The 20,179-nt window shown below is 37.3% G+C and overlaps 1 protein-coding gene across 1 annotated transcript in view; it reads left to right on the plus strand.

Moving 5' to 3' along the window:
* LOC150082363 (multidrug resistance-associated protein 1-like) overlaps positions 1–20,179 on the plus strand; it is a 266,340-nt gene that overhangs the window by 60,900 nt on the left and 185,261 nt on the right. Inside the window, exons 8-9 of the mRNA XM_090379234.1 lie at positions 5,401–5,571; positions 14,376–14,550. Of these exons, the coding sequence (XP_090235360.1) occupies positions 5,401–5,571; positions 14,376–14,550 (346 nt within the window). The remainder of the gene's footprint in view (positions 1–5,400; positions 5,572–14,375; positions 14,551–20,179) is intronic.

Here is a 20,179-nt window from a genome sequence, read left to right on the forward strand (position 1 = left end):
TGAATTGATTTGTTATGAGTAACTAGTGTGGAAGAATTCATATACTAGAACTGTCAGTGGGTCTCTCCTAATATCAGTTTAATATATACTGTTAAACTGATATTAGTTGTTCTACATGTGTACTCTGCTACACTTGTAGCAGAGTATACATGTGGAACACTGTTCATATCACTATTCATGTCAATGTTTTGTACTGGTAAACAATACAAAACATATGTACAAAGGGTACTAGGAAAGTTTTGCAATATGACGCAACAATGAATCACAGGAAGCTGCTTGTTGCTGCATGTTGAGACATGTTCATACGTGCATAGTAGCCGCCGCGCCAAGTCGATGGGCTCAGTTATTCATTAGTAGTGAGAGTGTAAAGTGCTTGCGATGGCATCGTGGTCACGAAATGAGATAAGGACAGTTTTGCGGTATAATTTCGTGCGTGGTTTAACCATAGACCAGTGCTTAGAAGAAATGACTCTTGCACTAGATGATGATTGTCCACATCGTACAACGATATTCAGGTGGTATAGAGAATTCCAAAGGGGAAATTTCACTCTGGAGGATTCTGAGAGGCCGGGAAGGCCACGAACGTCAGTTACGGAGGAAAACGTTACTGCTGTGAGGAAAATGCTTGACGAAAACAGGCGAGTGACCTACCAACAGATAGAGGACACTTTGGGCCTAAATGCACCAGCAATTCGTTCGATTCTGCAAGATCATTTGCACGTGAAGAAACTTTGTTCTCTCTGGGTGCCGCATCAACTGACTGAAGAGCAGATGACACGACGTGTGACTTGGTGCCGGGAGATGTTAAAAAAGTTTGATAAGGGACAATCTCGGTATGTGAACAACATCGTGACAGGTGACGAGACTTGGCTGTACTATTACGATCTGCCGACCAAGGCTCAAAACAAAGTTTGGGTCTTTGATGATGACGACACACCCGTAATTGTCAGAAAATCCCGATCTGTAAAGAAGAAAATGATAGCTGTATTTTTCAAATCGAGTGGAATTGTGGAACGTGTCGTTTTGGACACGCAGAAGACAGTCACAGCTAAGTGGTATACTGAACAATGCCTGCCTAAAGTCATTGGATCTATGAAGAACCTGCGGCCAAAGTCAACAATGGACACCTGGTACCTCCATCACGATAATGCTCCAGCTCACTGCGCCAAAGCCTGCACCGAATATTTGACCACGACAGGACTGAAACTTCTCGAGCACCCTCCCTACAGTTCAGACCTTGCTCCCTGCGACTTTGCACTGTTCCCGCATGTGAAAATGAAGCTAAAAGGGAGGCGGTTTTCCAGTGATGAGGACCTTCTACGGGCTTGGGATAACGAGTGTGCTTTACTCCCTAGTGAAACTTGGCAGAACTGGTTTAAAGATTGGTTTCGGAGGATGGAGAGGTGTATTGAATGTAGAGGAAATTACTTTGAAAAAATTAAATAAACAAAGCTGTATTGCAAAACTTTCCTAGTACCCTTTGTACTAACAATTTATATAGTTATCAAGCCTGTTTTACAGTCATATTTTTATGACATTTAATTTGAATATATATATATATATATACAGCAATACCCCACATAGCACTGATAATTGGTACGAAACTGTTCCGTATTATGTGAAACCATGCTGATTGAGGTATAATTATAATGGGTTTTAATTGAATGCATACCAGAGAAACAGTCTATAAACAAATTATAATAAATCTATAAACAGTTTGTGCTAGATAGCCAATAAAAAGGATTTGAAATAAAAAATATTGCAAAAGTTTTATTAATGAAAAGGTAACATTATGAGAGATGAGAAAAAAGCTTTATTGTTTATTTAGGTATTTAAATAATAAAGGCTGGTGAAGTTGTCTCTTCTTTTTATTGCCGTACAACTCTTTGTAACATTGAATCCCATCTTGTAAAATTTTTTGTACCTTTATTCTACGTTCAACATCCGGATGTCCATTCGCAGGGCATGTCAACCCCCCCTTCCCCAAAAAAAAAACTTTCTCCAATCCTTCTGTTGAAAATTCTTTTGGTGCACTTCAGTGTTATCCACTTAAGAATTGTTTTCCTCTCCTTCATATGCAGCTTGCTCGTCGATTTCAAGGAGCATTGCATCATCTAAGTCATTTGCTTGTGAGTCAATGCAATCACATTCATTGGCAGTGTCCAAAGTTTCGAATCCCAAGGCTTTTCCAATCTTCACAATGTCTTCGGCAATTGTCTGAATTTGTCATTCAAACCCAGCGAAATCATTTACCAAATGGAGCAAAACATGCTGCCAAACAGAATGCAAGTTGTTGGCAGTGATTTCTAGCCAAGATGCAAATATATTTTCTATCGTATTTAAAGAGGTAAAAAAAAAATAATAAATAAAGAAATTGTGAAATGAAAAGTTTGAAAAGCTATCATGTCATCTCATCAGGATGGAATTGAGATACTGAACACTGTTGCACGTTGCCACTGACTGCCTAAGGGGAGTTATTAGCATATGTGCATGTGAGACAATAGAGTTTGCACTGCAGTATATGTGTATGCAGACCTAGGCTACGACAACACAGCATATATGTACAGTACATGTCTAGGGCTCTAGACTATTGAATGAGTTTTAATATGTACAGTAAATTTGACTTGAACATAATTGAAAACCGTGTTATAGTGAAATGCTGTTTGAAGCTGTGCTAAGCGAGGTATTGCTGTATATGTTTTGTCATTTTAAATGCAATTTACAATTAATGTTTAATATCTGCAGTTTATGATTGATGTTTAAAATATAAGAAATAGACTTTTGATACTTGTTTATAGGAATTTTTTTCTTATTTTTAGCTGAAGAATATGATCCTATACTTGTTCTGTGCAACTTTGAAACACATTTTGTATATAGGCTGTTCCAAAATGTGAAAAAAAATTCAAGTACATATTAAAAAAAAAAAAAAAAAACCATCATATACATGTGTGTTCAATTCTGAATAGTTATAGAGGTTTGACTTTTTAAATCTTAAAAAATTGGGACGGAGTTTTAAATGGTTAAAAAGTACAAAAAATAATAAAATAAACAGGAATAAGCAGACATATACCTAATTTGAATAACCATTTTGCTAGTCATTTTGGCGCCTCCGTAGCCAGGTGGGAAGGAGCAGTAGTGCGTAGCACACACTTCTTGATTAGACCAGGGTTCGAGCCCGTCACCACCAAATACGGAGGAAGCGGAAAGGTTAGGGAATGACCACCGCATATCCCGGAGCAATATGGCCTTAGTTGCTAATGCTCCTAAAAACCAAATAACTAACTAACTAACAGCTAGTCATTTTCATGTCTGCTTATTCTTATTATTATTTTTACCTTTCAAAGTTCCATAGTCATTTTTTAAAATTCAAACAGCTATAGCTCCATAACTGTTCAGAATTGGACACATGTTTATATGACTTTTTTCTTATTTTGGGTCCTACAGTGCTCAAGAATTTTTTGCACATAGTTTTGAACCAACACTCTGTATATACAATGAGTTGGCTCTACATTAGCAACACCTACCTAATATGTGGGTCTACTTTTTTTCCTGTAATACAGCCTGTACATGTTTTGAAAAGGGCTCCATGAGGTATTGCAGGGTGTCCTGGGGAAGTGCTACCCATGTATTGCACAGTGTGTCCAGTAATGCCTGCACATTGTCAGGTGGATGGTTGCAGCATTAAGTGCCCTTTTCCAGTAGGTCCCAAACATGCTCAATTGGGTTGAGATCAGGTGAGTTGGGCAGCCATGGGAAGAATGAGAATTAATTGTCATGTTCCTGAAACTAGTTAGTAACTGCTGGGCCTTGTGACATGGAGAGTTGTCTTGTTGATAAACACTGGAGTTGTCTGGATTCCCTGTCATCATGAAGGGATGTACTTGGTCAGCAACAACAGAAGAGTAGGTGTTCCCATCAAAGCCATTGATTAACAGTGATCAGAGGACCCAAGAGGACATGTCATAAAAACAATCCACAAACCATAACACCCTTGAATCCAGTGTACCAAACAGTGCATTCAGATGCTGTGACCTCATGTTGCTTTCTCCAAAAGCAGATATGCCCATTAGCATGTTAGAGTTAAAAATGGGATTAATCAATCAGGCAACAGAACAGATTTTCACAGGTCATTGGTGACATGCTCATGTAAGGTGTAGTTTCTTGTATCGTGCAGTGGGCATATGTACCCATGATAGCTGTCAACTGCTATAGCCTGTATGAGCTAATGTCCAGCTCATAGTCCATGTAGATAAACCGGGTAGTGCAAAATATGAAGGAAGTCACCCGTTATCTTATGAATATGTGTATATGTATATAAAAACATATGAGATTAAAAGCAGTAAAAGAAATAAGATCATACACATAAAGTAATTAAATTAATAAAAGCATACACTCAAGCGTTCAGAGTGATGGGCTTCTTTATCAACCTAAGAAGATCAGTGTGGCATACAATCACTATTTAACAGGAGAAATGCATAACTGAAAAATATGTGACAGGAACACACAAAAAAGGACAAACTAATGCAGGTAACGAATCTGCATATGGAGGAATGCAAATATAACTACCATATGAAGTGTATAAAATGGGGAGGGAGAAAAGAAGGAAAACAGATATTTGACATTGCTCATCACATTGAAAAATAACTGCCTCCTTAATAGGATGTGTATGGGGCCCCCCCCCCTCTCTTATGATTACTGGGACCCAGAATACATATATGGAGAAGAAGCAAGGGAGGAAGGAACTGATATGAATTATGTGCACTGATAAAAACTTTACATTAGAATTTAGATTACACCTAATACTGCCACACTGGTAATGCTCTGAGACAGTAGAATAGGCAGTTGACTTGGCAAGTAGTGTTCTCTTTTCTTTACACTGTTTCTTCCCCTCTCCCTTATATTTGTATTCACTATTCACAATCTGAATTAGTTAATTTATGTTGCATATTCCCATTACACTTTTCATTTGCACGATTCTCTTGTTACGTAATACTGTATGTCATAACTGCCTCCCATGAATGATATAGGAGCATGGTGCTCCAAAAGCTTCTTTGATGTATATGTTTTAAACACTTTTATTGCTTTTAAAATTGTATTTTTAGTTATATATTATTTTTTTATTTTTTGCATATTATTTTAATAAGAGAATGACATGGTAATTATTTTTACTTCGGTAGTTTGTTAGTTGGAAATTTTACTTTTTTACTACTTATTTTTATTCACTAGATATTTTTATATGCTTATTCCCAGTGCAGTCTTCGGCAATTGTCTGAATTTGTGATTCAAAACCAGTGAAATGATTTGCCAAATGGGGCAAAACATGCTGCCATTAGTTAATTAAATTAATTAAAAATTAGTTAATTAAATTAATGCATGTAATTTGTTTTTATTTGCATTTAGTGCCAATAAAGGGAGTGCATCATTAGAAGATGAGACAGCGGTGCAGAAGAAGAAGAAAAATGTTAATATTACATGGATATTGATTAAAACATTCAGATTTCAACTCATGATTACAGCATTTATGAAACTTGTTGGCAGTTTGCTTGTATTTGCAAATCCTTTAATACTTGAGTAAGTTTTTTAGTTTACTTTGAATACTTTTTCTAATATTTCAAATAATTTTGGATAGAACTTTTCTCTGCTTAATGGTCTCTGTTTGTTAACAGAAGAGACTTGTTTGTTTTTACAGCGATAGGATACACTTAAATAGAAGAGATGCAAGAATATTTGCTGATGCTCTTGAGTCAGTATTGGATGGGGGAGAAAACTCCTGGCCTGGGTGGGGATATACAAACTAATAGATTAACAACAGCTGCAGGCAGAGGTGTAAGTGATTCTTGCACTGCTTCTATTAGAACATGCAGCCGCAGCCTGAAAAGCAAGGTGTTGGGGAGTTCAACACCTGCTGGGGGTCTTCATGGAACAAGCAGATACATGTACTGTGTTAGGGTTACTAAGAGTAAAAATAGGTGCATGTATACTTGTGTGTACACTAATGCTAAGAGCATAGTAAATAAATTTGATGAATTTGAAGTACTGCACAAGTCATCAAATGCAGACAATGTAGGGAAGGAATATCAGAGGCATGGTGTTGTTCAGAATTTATATTCAGAATTTGAAAAAGAATAAGAGACGTTTACCCCAGTATGATGTGTAGAACACTTCTGTATGATACTCTCCAGAAATTAAAACGAAAACAATTTAAAAAAATCAAAAATCTTACATTATAGTAAGAAATAATTAACAATAATTAAAAACGAAATGAACACAATTAAAATCGATTTAACGCAATTAAAATTTAAGAGAAAAAAAGGCAAAACTATTTGCCTTCCTGAAACTTTTGAGTCGTTTTGGTGTGACATAACCACTGGGAATACAAAAATGAGAGTAGGAGTGTGTTATAGGCCTAATAACTGTGATGAATATAACAAACAACTGCACAGGTATATACAATGGGTAAGTAAATCAGAATGTCTTATAATGGAGGACTTCAACTTTTGACTGGACCTTGTGGGTTGGTCACTCACACAGTAGCAAGACTTTTTTTTATAGATCTATTGGATGAGTGTTTTCTGCAGCAACGTGTTAGAGAGGCAGTAAGAGGAAGATTGATCTGATTACAGCAGTGATTCTTCATGCATTAAGAATCTACAGATAAAAGACCCACTGGGTTGACATTGATCATAGTGTACTGATGTAGGATTTACTTAAAGACAACTAATCTTGGAAGCTACCAGGCTTTACATACCAACCAAGAAATATTGTTCAAGGTTCAGGCCTAAATGGTTGTCAGATGAACTAATGAGACATATGGCAGAGAAGAAAAATGCATGGGATACATACAAATTAATGGGTGACATGGAAGCCTATGATAGATATAAGTTGGTCTGTAACCAAGTCACAAAGGAGATTAGGCAGGCAAAGGCAGATTATGAGAAATCCTTGGCAAAGGATGCAAAGAAAAACAGAAAAGAGTTCTTTACCTATTTAAACTCAAGAAGGAAAGGGATGAATCAGATTGGTCCACTGGATGTTGATGGTTCAACAGTTGAGGATCCAGCTCAGGTGGCTAACAATCTAAACGAGTATTTTGCATCTACATTCACACATGAGGAGTTATTCAGGAAGGGGAATGTCGTAGGTGAAGTAAACGTTGGCAGTGAGCTAGATTATTTTCTAATAACTGAGAGGAAAGTGGAGGAGAAATTGTTGAGGATAAACATAAAAAAGGCACCCGGGGTGGATGGGATCTATCCAGTTATATTAAAGGAGGCAGCAAAGGAAGTAAGCAAACCCCTAGCCATAATTATGAGAGCTTCTTTGGACTCAGGGGAGGTACCCATGGACTGGAGATGTGCAAATGTAACCCCAATTCACAAAGGAGGATCAAAGGCTGACACAAGTAGTTATAGACCTGTTAGTTTAACTTCGGTTCCAGGAAAATTAATGGAGGCACTGGTTAAAGAAGCACTGCAGGATCATCTGGACAAGAATTCAGTTATAGCTCAGACACAGCATGGTTTTGTTAAGGGTAGGTCTTGTCTGACCAATTTGATTGGATACTATGATGTAGTCAGAAAAGAACTGGATGCAGGGAATAACTTTGATATTATATATTTGGATCTTAGAAAGGCTTTTGATACTGTTGCGCATGGAAGACTGCTGCACAAATTGGAGAACTGTGGCATTGGAGGCAAATTGCTGCTATGGATAAAGGGATGGTTGAGTGGCAGAAGACAGAGAGTGGTAATCAATGGACACTGCCCAACGTGGACTAATGTTATTAGTGGAGTTCCTCAGGGTTCAGTGTTGGGTCCATTGTTGTTTTCTGTATTTATAAATGATATTGATGATGGTGTATCAGGCTTAATGTCCAAGTTTGTAGACGATACCAAGGTTGGCAGGGTTGTTAAGGACACTACTGATACTATGCTGCTGCAACAGGATCTGGAAAGGTTGAGCAGATGGGCTGAGAGGTGGCAAATGAAGTTTAACATTGACAAATGTAAAGTACTACATATGGGAAACAGTAACCCCAGATCAATGTATCAACTCTGTGGTACTACGCTGACAGTGGTAGAGAATGAAAAGGACCTGGGGGTAATTGTGCAGGCAGATATGAAGTTCTCTGAGCAGTGCAGACGAGCTGCAAGAGTAGCTCATGGTGTCTTGTCAATGATATACAGGAATTTTTTTAGCAGGGACAGGGATGTGATTATTCCCTTGTATAAGGCATTGGTCAGGCCACACCTTGAGTACTGTATACAGGTCTGGGGGCCTCATTTCAAGAAGGATGTAGAGCTGCTGGAACGAGTACAGAGAAGGGCAACAAGATTAGTGAATGGAACAAAGGGTTGCTCGTACGAAGAAAGGCTTAAGTTTTGCAAATTACAGAGCCTGGAGACTAGGCATTGGCGAGGTGTATAAGGCTTTGAATGGTTTGAGCATGCTCAATGCTGATGGGATTCTTCCTCTTGCTCAGAATAATCACCTGAGAGGGCATAAATTCAAATTGAGGAAGGACGGTTGTCGGATAGATGTGCGGAAATTTGCCTTTAGCCAGCGGGCAGTTGGTTTGTGGAATAGACTCCCATCGCTTGTTGTTGAAGTTGATAGCCTAAACAAATTTAAGGCTCAGCTGGACAGGTATTTTGAACGAACGGAGGGGTGAAATGGGAGTAGTGGTTGTTTTTTTTTTTTTTTTTTTTGGCTGATGCTGAATAAGCTTGCTTTCTTGCATCATATGCCTCTACTAATGCTAATGCTAGTGTCAAGGGTAAAGGGATTTTGATTTTGTAAAGGTGACTAGAATGGTCTCATACAGTTTTTAAATACTACACAGTGAGTCCAACCAATGGAGTTACCATCAAAAAATTCTATGTAATTGTTGAACCTACTGTACTTTTTTTATGCCATTTAAAAAGTAAAATCAAGGCTTAAACCTAAATGGATGTCAGATGAGCTGATGAGACCCATGGCAGAAAAGGAAAATGCAGGGGATGCATATAAATTATCAGGTGATACAGAAGCCTGCAATAGATATAAATTAGTCTGCAATCAAATCACAAAGGAAATTAGGTAAGCTAAGGCAGATTATGAGAAGGCATTGGCAAAGAAGACAAAGATAAGCAGCAAAGACTTTTAAAATATGTAAACACTGGAAGGAAAGTGGATGAATCAATCACACTAGCCCACTAGATATGAATAGCTTAACTGTTGATAATCCTTTCAGATTGCTGACAAACTCAATATGTATTTTGCATCTTCATTCAGACAGGAATTTTTTAGGGATGGGATGGATGCCAGAAATGTATAAAATTCTAAAAGCCTGCTGAATGATTTTGTGATAGCTGAGAGGAAAGTGGAAGACAAATTGTTGAAACTAAATATGTAAGTTCAGTATAACTGCATTCCTAGACAGCAATGCAATTTTATTGCAGTTACAGCATGAATTTGTTAAGGGATAATCTTGTCTGACTAATCAGTTTGGATACTATGGTACAGTAACAAAGGAATTGGATGCAGAAAATAATTTTGCCATCATATACTTAGATTTCAGAAAAGCTTTTGATAATGTTGCACATAAAAGACTTCTGTACAAATTGGAGCAGTGTGGCGTGAAGGACAAGTTACTTCTATAGATAAAGGGATGGTTGAGTAGGAAAAGACAGATTGGTTACAATGTGCACTACTCTTCTGGCACCAGTGTTATTAGTGGAGTACCCCGTAACACAGTGCTGGGCTCATTATAGTTTTCTATGTTCCTTAATGATATAGATGAAGGCATATCAGGCTTAATAGTATTTACCATACAGTGCAAGGAAGCCACAGGCTTTTGAAAATGTCTAAGTTTGCAGATGCTGTGAAGGTTGGTTTGGTGGTTAATGCATGCCAGTAGTCAGGGTATGCTACTGCAACAAGATCTAGGCAGATGAGCAAATGGCAGTTAAGTTTAATATTGACAAATGCAAGGTACTTCATATGGGTAGTAGTAATTTCAGATTTATCTACTGATTGTGTATGTTACTCTGCAATTGCTACTATCCACATCTTTCATTCTCCACTACCACACTGGCACCTCCGTAGCCAGGTGGGCAGGAGCAGCAGTGCATAGCACACGCTTCTTGATTAGACCGTGGTTCGAGCCCGTGACCACCAAATATGGAGGATTCGGAAATGTTAGGGAATGACTACCTCATATCCCCGGAGCAGTATGGCCTTAGTTGCTAATGCTCCTAAAAACCAAACAACAACAACAACAACTGCCACCACACTCAGGATAGTGAGAATGAAAAAATATGGTGGTAATTGTGCAGTCAGATATGAAGTTCTCTCAGCAGTTCAAGCAGGCTGCCAGAACAGCTCATGGGGTTTTGTCAATGATATACAGGAATTTTGTCAGTAGGGTGGTGATTATCCCATTGTATAAGGCATTGGTTAGACTGCACCTTGAGTTTGACATACAGATCTGGAAACCTCATTTTAGGAAGGATGTGGATCTGTTGGAACAGGTGCATAGAGGAGCAATGAGATTTTTGAGCGTTGCAAAAGGGTGCTTTTACCAAGAAAGGCTTCAGTTCTGCAAACAACAACAACAACTGCCACCACACTCAGGATAGTGAGAATGAAAAAATATGGTGGTAATTGTGCAGTCAGATATGAAGTTCTCTCAGCAGTTCAAGCAGGCTGCCAGAACAGCTCATGGGGTTTTGTCAATGATATACAGGAATTTTGTCAGTAGGGTGGTGATTATCCCATTGTATAAGGCATTGGTTAGACTGCACCTTGAGTTTGACATACAGATCTGGAAACCTCATTTTAGGAAGGATGTGGATCTGTTGGAACAGGTGCATAGAGGAGCAATGAGATTTTTGAGCGTTGCAAAAGGGTGCTTTTACCAAGAAAGGCTTCAGTTCTGCAAATTGCAGCATTTGGAAACTAGACTCCTGCAAGTAGATCTGATTTTAGGTGTTTAAGGCTTTGATTGGGTTAAGTAAGCTCATTGCTGATGGAATCCTTCCTCTTGCTCAGACTATATACACAAAGGGGGCATAAATTCAGGGAAGGATGGCTGCTTGTTATGTATGCTGAAGTTTGTCTTCAACCAGCCATTAACTTATTTTGGAACAGACTGCCATCTGTTGTTGTAGAGGTGAATATTTTGAATAAATTCAAGGAAAAATTGGTGAAACTGTTAGAGGTGAGACAGGTGATATGGGAAGTTTTTTTTGTTTTTTTTTTAGCTGATGCTGTATAAGCTTGCTTTCTTGCATCATTTGCTACTACTACTATTAATGCTAATTTTTAATACAACTTTCTTAATTAATGAAAATAAAGAAGTGCTAGATGTTTTGAAAAATTGTACCATCCTGAAAAATAATATAGAAAACTTGTGAAAAATCACAAGGCTGTGGGCATTGCATCCCTAGGCTAACATCATAGGAATCTGGTGTGTTTGCTGTGCACTTTGACCTGTAGAAACTTGCCGTAGTGCACATTGAAAATGGGAGTGTACCTGGTGGTTGAGGGCCCAGCTCCAACATGCCACTTACGCTCCTGCTTTGACAAGTGGGTGGTCCTGGGATAGCTTTCCCAGGATTATTCGGCTAGTGGTGCAGGTATAATGTCTGAGTAGCTCTGGCATCCCATTCCCAAGTGTATTTATTGCTTTCTGGGTAGTGGGTATCGAATTTGGGCTCCATTGTGGTGGGTAGGGAGCCTGGGTGCTGAAAAAAAAAAAAATTGAATCCTGCTTCTCTAAATTCTTCTTCTGGGACCCTAACAAGGTCCTTACAAGAAAATTATATTATTGACTCAAAATGTGACCTCAGCAAAAAGACCCAGAACTGAAGATACATCAGGTCCAATACATCGATACCTGATTGTACATTACACCAGTGAAAAGCCCGTAGGAGAAATGTTGCTCTTCTTTATCCAGAAGGGTTTGGAAGGGCTAGAAGGCTTACCCAAATCAAACGGCTTTGTTCTAGTGACATCCTTGTTGAGACAAAAAGTGAGAGGCACTCAGAACGCTCCTCCGAGCAACATCTATTGGGAGAATAACGATTGTAGTAACACCACACAAGACACTAAACTCGTTGTGTGGCATAATCTCGGAATGGGATCTGCTCTTCAAGCAGACCCCATTCCATCTTTATCTGACAAAGATAACATCCAAAATTTTTAAATTTATAAACAGTATTTGTATACACATCTGGAAGTGGTTTTTAATTCTCATTGTGTTTACTTTTTATCTCTGTTTTTTAACCTTTTGTACATTTCGATGTGGTAACTTATTTTGAGGTTACCACTGGGCACATCATGACTTTAGATGCTCATTCACCAGAAAAACTAAAAGAACTCACTCGCTCTTCCCTTGTGGGGTGCTTCATCAAGTGACATGTGACCTGATTTAAATTTTTTGAATAATTTATGGGCTGTATGTTCACTCACTATATTTGCCCAAAATACTGTGCGTATCTTACAGACTGCCGACCGGGCTAGCCGGGTGGGTAAAGTGCCTGCCTGGCAACCCAAAGGTCGCGGGTTCGAATCCCGCCTCGGGCTTGGATCAAAGTACTGCAAAAACCTTGGGAGGTGCATTATGGCCACAGAAGCCGATGCGCCAACAACTATCAAAAAAAAAAAAAAAAAAAAAAAAAAAAAATCTTACAGACTGCTTGTTTAAGTGATTGTGCCCAATTTATGTCGATAAAGTAAACATGTTCAAATAACTGTAACTGGAGAAGCCATTTTTTCATCACTTTTCGCTGTTTTACTAAACGGCACTTCACATTTGCTAGGCATCAACTGACTCAGTGTTGTATGCAGTTCCTAAGTGCATCTACGATGCTTCCACATGATTTTTATCAAAATATTAATTTTCAAAAAACGGCACCAACCATTTTGGTCACCTGATATTATTCAAGAAACTTTGAGATGAGTACAAGTGTTTTTGACCCATATCATCATAAAAGTATGTATATGTATAATTCTGTCCACTCTGACTAGCAGTATCTCTGAACCCTGAAGACCTCCTTGCTGACATTGACGGTGATCCTTGCATCACGTTTGTTCAAGTGTATTACATCACTACAATATACTTTCTTCACACACACACAGCATTCTTTTGTAGTGTGTGTGTGTATGGGGGGGGGGAGTTCATTATTAAGGCTTTCAGCATACAGTCCCTTCTTTCATGCCTGGACAGACACAAATACATTCTGATCTAACTTGCTACATTTTTCAATCATTTTTAATAATTTTTTCATAATGTTTTCAATCATTTTCAATAATTTTTTAAATCATTTTCAATAATTTTTTTTAAATCATTTTCAATAATTTTTTTTCAATTATTTTTAATAATTTTTTTCATACTTTTTGAAACCTTTTTTTCATAATGATACTTTCTGTACTGCTCAACCCATCTGGTTATTATGCATATGGCAAAAAATATTACTGTTTTCTTGACAGTTGATTTCCCCCAATAAAATCAAATCTTTCTGGACCAGAGCAAGTCTTCACTTGACCATTCTCTCTCTCTCTCTCTCTCTCTCTCTCTCTCTCTCTCTCTCTCTCTCTCTCTCTCTCTCCTTCCCCCCTCTCTCCTCCCCCCTCTCCTAAAGCTTGAATTAGGAGTATATCACTTGATAGATTACTAGATACCTGAGCGGTTTTATTTCTTTCTCAAGCATGAACTTGTTTCTTAAGTGACTCCCTTTTTTATCTAGTAATGCAAGCTTCAGTTTAAAATCATCAGTACACTCCTTACATCTAGCACATAGAAAAGAATCATCAGTTGAACTAGTATTATCTACAAGAGTGACCTTATAATAAATGCCACAAGTGCAATCTTGTGATTTAACATTCTGACTTGATTTTGCATTAACCATTATTGGGTTGAAAGTTGTGAAAATATCAAATATAGTCAGTACAGCACTAATTATAATACAGTGACTTTTAGAAAATAGTCTGCTACAAATTGTAATATATGATTACACACTAATTAACATTTACTAAAAGAAACCCACCCCTTTAAGTGCAAATCTCTTTAGAAAGACAGTTTTTCTGATAATTCCTATTCAACTGTGAAGAACTCAGGAGGAAATGTTTGTCCATTCAGAAGCAGACAAGAATCCAATTACACAATATCTTTACAATATTTCATTGTGAAGATATTGTGTAATTGAATTCTTAATGGTGGAGGAAGTAGAAGAGATATTCTACAGATCATCTCTTTAGATTAAAATGTGCAGTAATCTTTTTCTTTCAAAGAGATGTTCAGACCAAATTCTAGTTATTCCAGTTATTTATATAAAGATATTTCATTGCACACAGTTTATTAATTTTAATTTAATGCTAGTTTTATTTTTCAGCATGCTAATAGCCTTTATCAGTGGTAATGAACCATATTGGAGGGGTTTTTTCTATGCCAGCTTAATGTTCTTCTCTTCTATGATTGAATCTTTCTTCAATAGCCAGTATGAATATCGTATCTATTGCACTGCTATGAGAATGAGATCATGTATCATTTCTTCATTATATAGAAAGGTATGCATATGTAACTTTTTAACTTGTATTCCATTTATATTGTGGCCAAGATATTCATTTATTTACAGTACATTGCAAGGGGGGGGGGGAAGGCCCAAATACAATGTGCAGAACATGAATAAAAATTATAAAAAGTTGTGTAGCTCTTCCCTATTGGCTTTAAGCATTAATATCTGATGAATAGGAAATACAAACTAGATTAAAAAAAAAGAAAACAGCTCAAGCTATAATACTTGGTTGGAACAAATAGTATACATTTATTTAAGTTAAATTAGCAATTGTAAAATGCAAGACCTAAATGGATGCAAATTGAAGCAAGAATATGATTTAAGAATTAAAAAGTCAGTCAGTAATTGAAATTACAATTTTTTAATCAAATTACAAAAGATTTTATATAATAAAATATGATTATTGGAATAAAAAAAATTATTGATGCTTAATTACACATTGAATAAAGAATTTAAAAAAGTATAAAGCTTCAGATGAATGCCATCTTAAAGCTGTGATAGATCATCATTCAGCAAATAAATAAAATAACTGTTTCTTTCCTTTTGTACAGAAGCAATTAATTCCAATTATTAACAGCTGACTGACTGAAAAGAACAGTTATTTTATTGTTTTATTTTTAAAACAGTTATTTTTAGTGCTATTTCAAATAAGTCAGCCTTGGAATTTTTCCCCAAAATGTCTACCTCACCCATCCATGGATGCAACTGATTCCAGTGATTAACATCTCACTGACTAAAGAAACTCAGACTACAAGAAACTTCCTACAATCCAGAGTGTAACTGTTCTCCATTAGTTTGAATTTGTACCACTTGGTTCTAGCATCATTTAATGTTATGAAAATTTTTGCCTTCATTCATTTTACTCTCCCCTCTCTGAGCCTTATAAATTTCAGTTATTAAGATACCCAGTTATAAAGCTGTATAGTACACATATTTGAAGTCTCTCCTTGTATGAGTTCCATTCACCAATCTCAGTAGGCACTTTGCTTGCACGCAAATTCTTTGCATTCAAATGCCCATGTGGGCACTTGAAAATGATGCAAAAAAATTTGCATGCAGAAACTTTCATCATATTCTTCACAATCTTATAGTCTGTAGCATACCCCCATTCTCATTTTACACCATGAATTGTCAAACTAATAGAGTAAGCTTATCTGTGAAAAAATCTAAACCTTCCAAACACTTCCTAGTTCATTTCCCAAATATACGGGGTCTCAGTTCTAATCTCAACGATGTCCATTTCCACTTGCAGTCTGCCAAACTCCATGTACTTTTTCTGACAGAATCTCAGTTATCAATTGATTCAACTACTGCTCATCTTAGTTGCCCAAATTATTCGCTGTATGATTCCTTTCACCTCAAAGGTGGTACTTGAGCATATGTCCGTTCCGATATTCCCTGTCAGAGACTTGGTAATTTGGAATCTCCTCTTTTTGATCTTCTCTGGCTTAAAATCTCTCTACCTCATTGTGTCAAATTCATCTGTTGTCTCTACCATTCTCCCAACTCCACTAATCACTTGGAGCTCTTTGACTTCCTCTCTTTGCAACTTGACTTTCTCCAGTCCAACTTTCCTAACAGTGAAGTAATTTTCGTTGGTGATGTTAATGTTCACAACTCCAGCTGGCTTCCGTTTTCTAGTCACACCGACCCAGCTGGTCGAGATGCTGAGGCTTTTGCAATTACTAATGACCTAGCACAGATTGTTCATTTACCTTCAAGAATACTGGACAATCCTAACCATACAGCCAATACGCTTGATCTTTTTCTCACAAACGACACTTCTAAGTACACGGTCGAACTGAGTGGTCCTTTAGGCACCTCAGATCGCTACTTGGTGATTGTCTCTTCTCAAATGGAGCCTTTATCGCATGGCTATTCTCAACCTTGTATTGTTTGGCATTACAAGAATGCAAAATCAAGATTTCTTTTCTTCTTTTCCCTGGTCAGATTACTGATTCAAAACTATTGTGTCAGTGAAATTATTTTTGTAGGAATGGAATCCTTTATTGCACACTCCACTTTAAAATCTTGTCCTTCATCTAAACCTTGGCTTTCCAATAAATGTACTAATCTGTTCAAGAGAAGAGCATTGCATATCGTAATTGGCTTGTTTCCAATTCTTCAGTTTCATTTTCTGCCTACATCAAAGCTCACAACAATTGTAAAGCAGTTACTAATCAGTTCAAACTAGATTTTGAACAGGCTAAGGGTAGAAAACTTGCTTCTTGCCCTAATGGTAGCCGAGCATTCTGGTCTCTTGCCAAAGATATTGGTCGCAACTTTTGCCCATCTCTGCACCCACCTCTGTCAAAACGAGATGGTTCTGTTTTCACTTCAGCCAAGGATAAAGCTGACCTGCTAGCATCCCATTTTTCTTCCAACTCATGTATTAATGATCTTGGTAAAACACCTCCAACCATTCCCAACACGCTCCATTCAATGCCTCCTGTGTTCTGTCAAAAGGATGTCAGAAGGATTTTGACAAATCTTGATGGTAAGAAAGCTCTAGGTCCTGATGGTGTTTCTCCACTTGCTCTCAAAACCTGTGCTCCTGAACTTACTTATGTTCTTTGCCACCTTTTTTCACTTTCTTTTTCCAAAGGTGTTTTTCCTTTTGCTTGGAAATTTGCTCATATCCAGCCAGTTCCTAAAACGGGTGACAAATCCCTCCCATCTAATTACCATCCCATTGCAATTACTTCTACTCTTTCTAAAGTAATGGAGAAATCAATTAACCGCCAACTCTTAAACTACCTAGAAACCTTCCGTCTGATCAACGATCGCCAGTATGGATTCCGTCAGTGTCGATCCACTGGTGATATTCTGGCTTATGTTACCCATTTATGGACTAATTCAATGGAAAGGTTCGGTGAATCACAAGTAGTTGCTCTTGATATCTCAAAGGCTTTCAATCATGTTTGGCATAAAGGTCTTCTAAACAGGCTTCCATCTTATGGTTTGCCATCTATTTTTTGTAATTGGTTATTGAGTTTTCTCTTTGATCGCTCACTGAGGGTGATGGTAGATGGCTCTCTGTTTTTTAACTTCTCCACTAATGCTGGTGTCCCTAAAGGTTCAGTTCTTTTCCTCTTGTATATTAGTGACCTTCTTCCATTGACTGGAAATCCTATTCATAGTTTTGCCAATGATAGCACATTGCATTCCACTTTCCATGTTGAGAAATCTTGCCCTGCTCAATCAGCTTCAACTTCTCGAATATCCGCTACCAGTTCCTTAAATGCCGATCTCCAGGTAAATCCAGTGTGACAAAGACAACTTAGTTGATTTCAACCCTTCTAAAATTCAGTCTTGTCTTATATCTCGCAAAAAGGATATTCTTCTGCTCCTATGGTTATCTTTGGTGACACTCCGATTTCTTGGCAAAATGATATATCTCTTTTGGAGATTACCCTGACTTCTAATCTCTCTTGGCACAAGCACATCACAAATATTGCTTCTTCTGCATCTAAAAAACTTGGTTTTCTCTTTCACTCTCGGCATTGCTTTTCTTCCAAACAGCTGTTCACTCTGTACAAATCGCAAATCCACCCTACCATGGAATATTATTCCCACATCTGAGGCGGTTGTTATTGTTGTTGTTTGGTTTTTAGGAGCATTAGCAACTAAGGTCATATTGCTCCGGGATATGCGGTGGTCATTCCCTGACCTTTTCGCATCCTCCGTATTTGGTGGTGACTGGCTTGAACCCCTGTCTAATCAAGAAGCATGTGCTATTCACTGCTGCCCCTTCCAACCAGGCTACAGAGGCACCCATCTGGGGCGGTGCCCTCAAATCCTCTCCCAGGCTTCTAGATTCCATTCAGAAGAGGGCAGTTAGGTTAATTAATGACTCTTCTCTAACAGAGTCTCTCCACTCGCTGTCTCATAGACGTACTGTTTCTGCTATATGCCTTTTCTACAGATACTTCCATGGGCACTGTTCTTCTGAATTGGCTTCTATAATTCCCACTCTCTCTTTCAAAACATTCCGAACACGTGCTGCCACCAACCAACATAAATAAATAAATAAATAAATAAGATCTTTATTGTACAGTACATCGGTACACGCAGGTACCACGACCATACAATACCCTTCACGGCACCATGCCAGGGGTTAACAAACGGCAGAGATAACCTCGCCGGAATTATAAAGATTAATTTTTAAAAAATTAATTAAAATTAAAAAATTAAAATATTAATTAAAATTAAAAGATTAATTAATAAAAAAAAAAAAAAAAAAAGTACTCATAGCAGATAACATTGACTTGAAAGGAAAACTAATACAAAAATAACAAGTTGTGATAACAAAAGATTTTCCTCGAGTCCAGTTTTCTGAGAGTCTCTTGCCCCGCCAAACCGATCTGAGATCAGTTGGTAGTTGTGGAGACCACGTGCAGATCTAGGATGATCCGTCTATACTTTTTATCATCTATGATTTTAAATAAGTCACATCCATTTATTGTCCAACTTCAAACTCACAGAATGAACTTTTCATCTTCCTTATTTATTCATTCAACTGCCATTTTCTGGAACCACTTTCCTTCATACATATTTCCTGTAAATTACATTCTACAGAAGTTCAAATCTAATGTCAACAAATATCTTCTTTTGTCTTCTCAACCTCCAACCCAATCACAGTACTCAGTACTAATATCTCTCGTGTTTGAGGTTTTCATAAAAAAAAAAAAAAAAAAAAAAAAAAACCCTTTTTTTCTAGCTACAATGCTGAATACAGATGTTTCAGAAGTATGTACAAACAATTCCAGGATGTATTCTGGGTCTAGAACAGGAAAAAAAATTCATATAAAAAAGTCCTCTGAAAAGCCATGCAATTTTGACTGATTAAGAAATTAAAATAATAAAAGATAAACAAGGTAAGCACACACATGTAGTAAAATGTTTATTTATGCTAGGTACAAGTCTGCTTATTTTTTATTGTTTTAAAATTATTTTTCTTATTTTTAACCGTTCAGAACTCCTTAACTATTTTTTAAATTGGAACAGCCATAGCTCCATAATTATTCAGAATGAATAATACAAATAATATGAATGATATGTGAAGGTAAACTGTAGGTAAAAATATTGAAGATTTAGCGGTTGTCGACTTGCAGAAAGCTGCAGAGACTAATATCACTAGAATATATAAATACATTATAAGAGAAAGAAAAAGTATACCAATAACTGTAACAGTGGAAATAATATAAAATGGATGTGCAGAAATTGCAAAACTGTTTTAGAACTGAAAGGAGCTGAAGATGAGAGAGAAAGGGCGAGGGAACTAGTAGTTTTCAAGCAGTATTTTGAAAGCCAGATAACCAAAAACCTATGCAACTTGTTTGAATGGCTGCAGCTTTTATACTGCTAAAAATATTATGGAAAGGAAAGATACCATGAAGAAAACCAAGCAAAAATTGCGCTGCACTGTAAATGTTTAAATTTACATAAACTGCCTACGAATACTAAGCTTAGAGTGAATAATTTAACCAGTATGAATGAGAAAAAAAAAAAAAAGTAAAGTGCAGCCATTATCAACCCACTGCAGGATGGAAGCCTCCTCAACAATTCATGTTGAGGGAAATGGACCATAATCTGCCACGCTGGTCCAGTGCGGGTTGGCA

Source organism: Mastigoproctus giganteus, chromosome 8 (genome assembly GCF_048544385.1).
Source record: "Mastigoproctus giganteus isolate SK-2022 chromosome 8, ASM4854438v1, whole genome shotgun sequence".
Lineage (NCBI taxonomy): Eukaryota > Metazoa > Arthropoda > Arachnida > Uropygi > Thelyphonidae > Mastigoproctus > Mastigoproctus giganteus.